This window comes from Psammomys obesus, unplaced genomic scaffold (genome assembly GCF_907164565.1).
Source record: "Psammomys obesus unplaced genomic scaffold, mPsaObe1.curated_primary_1811, whole genome shotgun sequence".
Classification (NCBI taxonomy): Eukaryota; Metazoa; Chordata; class Mammalia; order Rodentia; family Muridae; genus Psammomys; species Psammomys obesus.
The window spans coordinates 8476042-8486226 of record NW_026585609.1 but is presented as its reverse complement, the minus strand read 5'-3'; the positions used below and the strand labels follow the sequence as shown (position 1 = coordinate 8486226).

At 38.8% G+C, this 10185-nt stretch overlaps 1 protein-coding gene across 1 annotated transcript in view; it reads left to right on the top strand.

The window, feature by feature from the left end:
• Positions 1 to 1064: 1064 nt before the first annotated feature.
• LOC129680152 (killer cell lectin-like receptor 2) overlaps positions 1065 to 10185 on the top strand; it is a 55144-nt gene continuing 46023 nt past the window's right edge. The window contains 2 exon segments of the mRNA XM_055611725.1: positions 1065 to 1176; positions 1851 to 1940. Coding sequence (XP_055467700.1) covers positions 1065 to 1176; positions 1851 to 1940 — 202 coding nt within the window.

The following is a 10185-nucleotide window of genomic DNA, read 5'->3' as shown; positions in this document are numbered from 1 at the left end:
CAATATTTAAATATTTACTATTTAATAATATATTTATATTATCAGATTGGATCCTTATGGGCATTAGCAATGACATAGTGACAAAATTTATTTTCATATGGGCTCCTCTGGCAACACCTTTTACTAGAATATCATATGTGAAATGATTGTGGACATGAAATAATTTGGGATTAAATTTCAGGTTGTATTCTACGATTTTCCTCTGTTGCTCTTACACTACAGTCCTGCCATGATCTTTCCACTCACCTCGTTTCTTCAGTTATTCCAGGTTAGGTTGAATGTTTAAAAACTTGGAGCCAGACGTCTTAGATTCAGGAAATCACACAGACTTGTCTTTCTGGGTTATCTCACCCAGTAGCATCTTTCCTAGTTCTTTTTACCAGGCCTAACCCAGGAGAAGAATGTGTAGGATGTGGCTAGGTGGAGAGGTTGCACATCTCAGGAGTTTGAGCTTCAACGTGAGAAATATTTATATACTTGGAGCCCCAAATTTTAATCATTTGCTATATTAACATTCAAATATTATCCCAAAGGTGGTGCCTGGGAAACTCAGATAGACATTAATAACCAAAAAGACTGCAAGAACATTTTTTTCTTAATGTGTTTATCAAAATGTATAAATAATTTTAAAGCAAAAAATGTTATTTATTCAGAAATCTTTGCATTTTATTATTTGAGTTGATACTTTTAACAGTGTTTTAATGATTTGTGGTTATAGCAATTTTGCCTAACTTTTTAAAATGTATGTAGAGTATTTTGAACAAACAGTTCATGTCACTATTACAATGACTTAGTATTTTTAAAAAAATTTGTCCATACTTCTTAGTAACAATTGTTATGATCATTAGAAGTATAAATGAATTTAAAAGAAATCTGCAAAGAGTTTTCATGTGTGGTGGAAATCAGGGTCAGTCCATGTTAGGGAGTTTGGATCCTTAATGGAGTTAATCAGACCCCACCCTTTCCCACCTCACTGCAACATCAGATCCAAGGGCATTTTAACTTTTTCTTTAGAAATCACTCAAGGTCGGGTTTAACAAGAACATACTTCACACACCAGAAAGATGAGTGACCAGGACATCACTTACACAACTGTGAGATTTCATAAGTCTTCAGGGTTGCAGAACCGAGTGAGACATGATGAGACTCAAGGATCCAGAGAAGCTGGCTACAGAAGTAAGTTTTGAAGTGCCTAAATTCACCTGTTTTTGTTCATTGTAACTTCTGACTTTTGAAAACAATATCCCACCGGCTCCTACTGAAACCAGTAACCCTGTTTCTAGTTACTAGCTGGTACCAAAAGAAAGCTAGATGGGCGGTGGGAGACTAAGATAAAAGCTCTTGAGAATGGAGAAGCTAGATGTGAATCTATTCGCTCAAATTTGAGAAAACTTAAGAGTTTTTTCTTTGTTTGTTTTTTGTCTAGTCAAGAATTTTGAAAACTTAAAGGTTTAAAAATTAACAGACAAACTAGAGTCTGAGAAAACAACAGATTTTGTAGAAAGGAAATGAAAACTGTCTCTCCAGTGATCCGGCAGAGCTGGGTGGGGGCACATGCCTGTCTTCTAGCTATGTGTAGGCTGAATTGGGAGAATTGAAAATGCAAGGCCAAAGGTGAAAACCATTTAAATTCCTGTGACACATCACAGATGTAGGATTTCTACAGTGGGGGCACATTAGGCAGAAAGCTACAGTTTTGAAAGCTCATTTTCAGTCAGTTTGAATGATGCACTTTTATAAAAAATTTAGACCAATGTCCCCTTGTTTCCATCCTACACAAAATTATAATTAATGTTTGGACTTGCTCTTTTCATGGTGATGATTTTCTTGCTTTGTTTTGTTGACTGAAGAGTGTTCAGTCCCCTGGAAGCTCATTGTGATACCTCTCGGAATCTTTTGTTCCCTTCTGCTGGTAACTGTCGCAGTGCTGGTGACACACAGTGAGTAACTGAGATCTGTCTCCTGTGCCTTTCTGCCTAAGTAATGACTTTAGACTCTAATTACGCAGTTAACACACTCTGTCCCTTGTCCTGCCTATCATCAGAGATTTGCCAGATAATCTGTCCTTCATGTGTTTGGCTGTTTTTACCCCTGATAGACTGCAGTGTCCTGTTCTCTGATAGACCTAATATTTTAAATCTGGGGCTGCTGCCCTGGTCTGTCTCCTTGGTGGTTGTGTTCCTTTTGGGGACTTGGTGATAGTCTGCCGTCTGAGCTCAGGTGATTGTGAATCTTAGGTAAACATTCTGTGAGGACAGCTGTGCAAAAGATACGAGGACCTTTTTCTATGTTTCCTCGGTGTGTATTGAGGACATGGTTAAGTAAATAGACTATATCTGTCTACTTATGGAGACATTAACGCTTTAACAATATTTGATTCCTTCACATCTTTAGGGGAAATCACCCCCGTCTGTGTATCTGGATATTATGCTTTCCATCTGGTCCATTTTGTATTGTTCAGTTTCTTTCTGTCTCTTATTTTCATATTTTTAGTATAAAGTGTTCACTGAATATTTTACTTAGGTATGTATTTGTAAGTTGTAGGCTGTGAAAAAATGTAGTTAGAAGATATAGTACTTTCACCATAATATTACTCAGCTGTATCATATAATTTACATTGAAGTTATAGATAGAGAGAAATTCATGTTTCCATTTCTATATTGAGTTAATTAAAGTGTTACTTTCCAAATGTCAAAGTAGCAATTAAACTCATGATATGTGTTGGTTGTCAACATGAGTTTTCTCTCTAAACTTAAATTTCACTATTGACCGTTTATGAACATTTTTGGTGTTATGTATCTGCTATTAATTTTAGTTTTAGAGAACCAAGCATTAAAAAGTAACATCTCCTTAAAGGAAGACATATCAAGAAATAAGTCTACAGAGATTGATAACCTCAGAGGTCAACTGGAATCTCTCAACCTACAACTGAACAGATGCCACAAGGAAAGCAAGATCATTTTAAATTGCTCACAACCCACAGGTATGAAGGGGATCATGAATACATAATTTTGTTATTAATAATTTTGTTAAATAATTTTGTTATTCTGTATTGTTTCTTTTCTGGAAGCTTTGAAGTCCAGTTAGCAGCTTATGATGCTAGTGATCTTAGTTTGGGGTGGCTTGGGGTTTCTTTATCTCATGTAGAGGCCTGGGACCCCAGAAACTCATGCTTGGAATAGGAAAATCTTATAGTTTCTAGAACTCAGTGGCCATTCTGGCTCCTGCTGCTCTCAGGGGATGAAATCACAACTTAGCATCCATGAGAATTCAGGTTGTTTTAATTCATGAACAAATCCAAGTTGCTAATAGAAAACGGAAATTTCCAGTAAGATTGTAGTTACCAAACATTTAGGGTCAAATGGACTCAGAATGTATATGGATGCAATCATAAATCTAAGTGTGTGTGTTTTCCTTATACATTGTTTTCAAACAGATGGCCTGTTTGCGACCAAGATATTCTTCCTCCAGGGCACATGGTGGCTTCACCATGCTGCCAATTAGTGACACCGTTAATGATGCCAAAAAGATGAAAATGTCAAGTGTTACAAGGAATCTTTTATACCTTATAGCACACCTAGTCATCTTTAGTTGAGACAATTCGCCACTCATTATTAAATATTTGTTCATGATTTAGTATTCACGAAGATATTTTACAGATGATCTCACTATGTCGTAATAATAGAGGTTAACAGTCTTTATTAAGCAATCAATGATAATATCAGGAAAAGAAAAAGAAAAATCTCCACAAAGGATCCTTGAAGAATTCCAGACTCATCAAATGTGTTGTTACTAGAATAAAATATGTATCATCATTAAATGATAGCATAACTCTGTAATGTTTGTGTTTAGGAAGATGATTCAGGAGAATTCTAAATTTGAGGACAGTCTAGGTTGCCAGCAAATTCCAGGCCAGGCTGAGCTACACAGTGATGCCTTTTCACAAAAAGAAGGGTGAAGATAAGTCCACTAACAGACTCTGGCCATCCCCAGCCCCTCACCAACAAAATGATCCTGTTGAGATGATGTTGCTACATAAACTACACTCGTGTTAACACATTCAGCCTGACACCTTTGGGCAAGTGGGCATACCCTTGAAGGCATCACCACATCAAAACAGACAATTACCTTCAAAACCTTCATTTACTTCTTAAGGTCAGAGCATCTGGCAGAGCACACAGCACACTCCAAGTGCACAGTAGCTTATGGGCCCCTGTGGGCACAGTGAGTTACTGCAGATCTGTAATTCTGTCCTTCATAGAACTGCCTCTGAGGAGCTAGTGCTTGTTCCCCAACCTCCAGGGATCTCACAAGGTTCTTCTTAGCCTTGGGCTCTGTTAGAAACCCCATCTGGGCGGAGTCATAAAGGACAGCCCTGGTGTGTTTCACTCCTCACACTTTTCTTCAGTTCATCCATGGTCCTCTAAGGGACATTCTTGCATACTCCTGAGAAGGGGAGAGTTTGCAGTGACCGCGCTATTATTTCATTAGTAATGAGTTTCCTCATAACAGACACGTGTCCTCATACTAGATGAATAGCAGGCAGGAGCCTCCTGGGAGACTCTTTCTGTACAATTGTTCAAATATGTCAGGATCTCTCTTTTTGGGGTTTGGATGTGAGACATTGTTTCATTCTGTAGCCCAGGCTGACTTGGAAATCAGTGTAGAGCCCAGGCTGTCCCAAAATTCACAACTCAGGGTAGGATGGTCTCACCCTCTTGGTGATCCTTGTGACTCACTCTGTGGAGTGCTGGAGTTACAGCCATAAAACATCATGTCTGGCAGGATTTTTCCTTTTAAAGGCTAAATAGTATTCCTTTGTCTGTATGTGCCACATTTTCTATGCTTCATCCTCAAAAGACACTCAAGTTGTTTCCATATCTCTACTGTGATAAACAGTGCTACATAGAGCATGGGTTGCGGAGGGGTCTCTTGGCATTCTAGACTCTCAGTTTATGAGAGCTGTGAGAGTTTACTTAGTTACAGATGTTTAATAAATAACAGAATTATCCGATAACAGAATACCAGAAAATAATAATTTTAACCATTCACCTTCTCTGTTGTAGGCAAATGTGTTGAAGGATGCTGTTTTTGCTATGGCATAAAATGTTATCTCATCATGAACGATAATCACTGGATGGGATGTAAACAGGATTGCAGCTTATCCCTTTTGAAGATAGATGATGCTGTTGAACTGGTACCAGGACTCTCATATGCTTCTCTATTCTTAGACTCCCTCTCTAACCCTTAGATAATGAGATATGAGCTCAGCCAGGTGTTTTGAAAAAGAGAGTCCTTCAGGGGTTGTATGTTGTTTTTCTGTAATGTGAGCAAAAATCATGCAGTAAGAGTTTCTTTGTCGACTCATTCCTGCCTCCCATTTAATGCCATGAGTCTGTTATGAAAACACTTGTCACTAAAGAGACAGTTGGGTCTTGCAGTGTCCTCCCTTTCTCAGGAGTCTGCAAGAGAGTTCCTCCAAGAAGCATATCTTTCTCTGATGAAGTCTAACCATTTGGCACAGCACATACTGTGTGTGACAGTTATTTATTTTTATAGGATACCAGAGGCGTCTGTGTAGGGCTTGCTGTTGGAACCCAGTAATGGGACCTCTTGAGATGAATAATTGGATGGCAACAGGCAAAGTAATATACTTTGAACCTATCTGCAATGTTGTGAGAACCTATCAGGAATGTTGTGAGAACCGTGAAACTACACAGTTATACCAGTGAACTCATGGAGAGATTTCACTGAATCTGTCCACAGTGTTTACTTCAAGTATTCTTTGTATCATAATAGATATATACATTCAGAAATAATTATTTAAAAGATAACAAAGTGGCCAAGATACTGATACTGTCTTTGTACATTTATTACTAATGAAATCTCTCCCCGAATTTGTAGATTATATTTTTCTAGAGAAATGCTTGGAGGATGACTTTGAAACCTCTGTCATTTAGAGCGTGGTACAAAATTTATATATCAATTTAATACATTTTTAAATAATTACAACATAAAATAATTTTTAATGTTAGCTAATGATATAGTTTTCCATTGGATGATACAGTACACAGCATTAAGTTTAATCTTGTGTCTAGAAAACATTCTGAAATTTAATGAGATACCATGCTGCTTGGCTGTCTCATGTAAGACACAGTAACTACCTCCAAATGTCTCCCCATTTCTTCCTCAAGTTCTGTCATGTGCAGTTCTGAAGTACAGGAAGCTTTCTTCTCTGAAGAGTGGAGCTTAATCCACAGCTTTTCACACAGGATGAAACTCTTTCATCTTAGTGGATTTGCTTTGAAGTCAGGAAGTCACTTATGATGAACACTTATCACAGGCTTCTGTAGTCCTCAGGAAAAATCATTTGAGTAATTTTATACAGTGTCAGAAATTATTTAATGAGCCAGTGTGTAGTGTGCCCTTGGGTTCCTGAGGTAGGAAGATTGTGAGTTCAAGGCCAGCCTTAGCTATACAGTGAGACTTTGTCTAAGAAACACAAATCAGTTAATTAACCAAGAATCAATAGACATCTGATGTTTTAATTTTAAATACCTGATGTAACTGACACTGGCTTCGACAAAAATGAGCTACTAGTGGGAAATCACTTTAGAACGTGAACATGAAGGGACTGAAGGGCTGGAGGACAGGACAGCAGGGAACAGCTGGGACTTTCTTGGTTGTTCTCTTACCAAACTGATGACAATTTTATCACAAGATGTGTTGCTTCCTTTACAGAATTTACTTAAGCTTATAATTTATCAAAAGAAATACTGGATTGGATTAAGACGTAATAAATACGATGGGAAATGGGAGTGGATTGGCGGTGGCTCAACTAACCTGTGAGTTTCCAGAATCCTTCACCCCCAACACCAGTGCACGAGTTTAGAGGATGTGTGCAAAGGCTTTTCTTTCATTTTACATGGATTTACTCGCTTTCCGTGGAGCTCACTGTTTAGGACAAGATGCATGAAGTAGTGTTAGGGCAAGTGTTAGACAGTACTCATCCCAATTGAACTTTGAATGCTCCGAATTTCCCCTTCTAATTTCATATTGCATATTTATCATTCTTTTAAAAATTTTTATTTTTACATTAATTATAGTTTATTCACTTTTCATCGCAGCTCTAGCACCCTCCTTCATTCCCTCCCAACCCACCCTCCCTCCCAGGTCTCCTCCCATGTCTCTCTCCAAGTCCACTGATAGGGAAAGTCCTCCTCTTCTTCCATCTGACCCTAGGCTATCAGGTCTCATCAGAACTGGCTGCATTGTCCTTCTCTGTGGCCTGGACACACTGCTCCTGCCTCAGGGAGAGGTTATCAAAGAGTCAGCCACTGAATTCATATCAGAGACAGCCCCTGTTCCCATTACTAGGGAAACTACTTGGGTACTGAGCGGCCATGGGCTGCATCTGCGCAGGGTTCTAGGGTATACCCATGAATGGAATCTTGGTTGGAGTATCAGTCTTAGAAAAGACCGCTTTGCCCAGATATTTTGGTTCTGTTGCTCTCCTTGTGGAGCTCCTGTCCCCTCCAGGTCTTACTATCTCCACCTTCTTTCATCAGATTCCCTGCACGCTGCCCAAAGTTTGGTTTTGAGTCTCAGCATCTGCTTTGATACACTGCTGGGTAGAGTCTTTCAGAGGCCCTCTGTGGTAGGCTCCTATCCTGTTTACTGTTTTCTCCTTCTTGCAATGACCATCCTGTTTGTCTTTCTGAGTGAGGATTGATCATCTCACCCTGGATCCTCTTTCTTGTTTATCTTCTTTAGGTGTATAGATTTTATCCTATCTGAGAGGTCTAGTATCCACTTATATGCTGTGTGTGTATATACTGTGTGTGTCTTTCTTTTTTTCTTTTTTCTTTATTTTTATATTGATTACAGTTTATTTACATTGTATACCAGCTGTTGCCCCCTCCCTCATTCTCTCCCAATCTTACCCTACCTCCCTCATCTCCTCCCTACCCTTCTCTAAGTCTGCTAATAGGGGAGGTCCTTCTCCCCTTCCATCTGACCTTAGCTTAGCAGTTCTCATCAGGACTGGCTGCAGTGTCCTCCTCTGTGGCCTAGCAAGTCTGTTCCTCCCTCAGGGGTTGGTAGTTCAAAGAGCCAACCATTGAGTTCATGTCAGAGACAGTCTCTGTTCCCTTTCCTAGGGTACTCACTTGGATACTGAGCTGCTATGGGCTAAGTAGGGGTTGTAAGTCATATCCATGCATGGTCATTGGTTGGAGACTCAGTCTCAGAAAAGACCCCTGTGCCCAGATATATTTGGTCTTTGTGGGGCTCCTGTCATCTCCATGTCTTACTAACTCCCCCTTCTTACATTTGATTCCCTGCACTCTGCCCAAGGTTTGGTCATGAGTCTCAGTATCTGCTTTGATACACTGGTAGGTAGAGTTTTTCGGAGGCCCTCTATGGTAGGTTCCTCTCCTCTTTCTTGTTTTCTCCTACTTCCAATGTCCATCCCATTTGTCTTTCTGAGTGAGGATTGATCATTTTACCCAGAGTCCTCCTTCTTGTTTAGCTTCTTTAGGTATACAGATTTTAGTATGTTTATCCTATCTTATATGTCTAATATCTACCTATAAATGAGTATATATCATGTATGTTTTTCTTCTTCTAGGATACCTCACTCAGGATGATCTTTTCTAGATCCCACCATTTGCCTGTAAATTTCATGATTTCCTTGTTTTTCATTGCTGAGTAGTATTCCATTGTGTAAATGTACCACCATTTCTTTAAACATTCCTCTGTTGATGGACATATGGGTTGTTTTCAGGTTCTGGCTAATATGAATAAAGCTGCTATGAACATGGTTGAGCAAATGTCCTTGTGTACTTGAGCATATTTGGATATATGCCTAGAAGTGCTATAGCTGGATCTTGAGGAAGCACTATTCCTAATTGTCTGAGAAAGTGTCATTTCCAAAGTGACTGTACAAGTTTACATTCCCACCAGCAATGGAGGAGGGTTCTCCTTTCTCCACAAACTCTCCAACATGTGTTGTCACTTGAGATTTTGATCTTAGTCATTCTGATGGGTGTAAGATGAAATCTCAGGGTCATTTTAATTTGTATTTCCCTGATGACTAAGGACATAGAGCATTTCTTTAAGTGTTTCTTTGCCATTCCATATTTCTCAATTGAGAATTCTCTATTTAGCTCTGTTCCCCACTTTTTTGATTGGATTACTTGATTTGTTGCTTTTTAACATATTTAGGTCTTTATATATACTAGATATTAGCCCTTTGTCAGATATAGGGTTGGTGAAGATCCTTTCCCAATCTGTAGGCTGTCGTTTTGTTCTGATGACAGTATCCTTTGCTTTACAGAAGCTTTTCAGTTTCATGAGGTCCCATTTATTGATTGTTTATCTGAGCTCCTTTGCTGTTGGTGTTCTGTTTAGGAAGTTGTCTTCTGTGCCAATGAGTGCAAGGATCTTCCCCATTTTTTCTTCTAACAGGTTTAGTGTGTCTGGTTTTATGTTGAGGTCTTTGATCCACTTGGACTTTAGGTTTGTGCAGGGTGATAAATGCGGATCTATTTCTATTTTTTTTTCATGGAGATATCCAATTAGACCAGCACCATTTGTTGAAGATATTGTCTGTTTTCCATTGAATGGTTTTGGCTTCTTTGTCAAAAATCAAGTATCTGTAGGTGTGTGGGTTTATTTCTAGGTCTTCTATTCAATTCCCTTGATCCACCATTGTGTTTCTATGCCAGTACCATGCAGTTTTTATTATTGTCACTATGATTTTATTACTCTTGCTCTCTCCTGCTGCTTGAGGTCAGGGATGGTGATACCTCCAGAAGATCTGTCGTCCTATAAGATTGTTTCGGCAATTCTGATTTTTTTTTTTCCATATGAAGTTGAGAATTTTTCTTTCAAGGTCTTTAAAGAATTGAGGTGGTATATTGATGGGAATTGCATTGAATATGTAGATTGCTTTTGGCAGGATGGCCATTTTAACTATGTTAATCCTACCAATCAATGAGCATGGGAGATCTTTCTATCTTCTGATACCTTCTTCAATTTCTTGGTTCAGAGACTTGAAGTTTTTTTTTTTTTTTCAAACAGGTCTTTCACTTGATTGGTTAGAGTCACACCAAGGTACTTTATGTTATTAGTGGCTACTGTGAAGGGTGTTGCTTTCCTAATTTCTGTCTCAGCCCTTTTTTC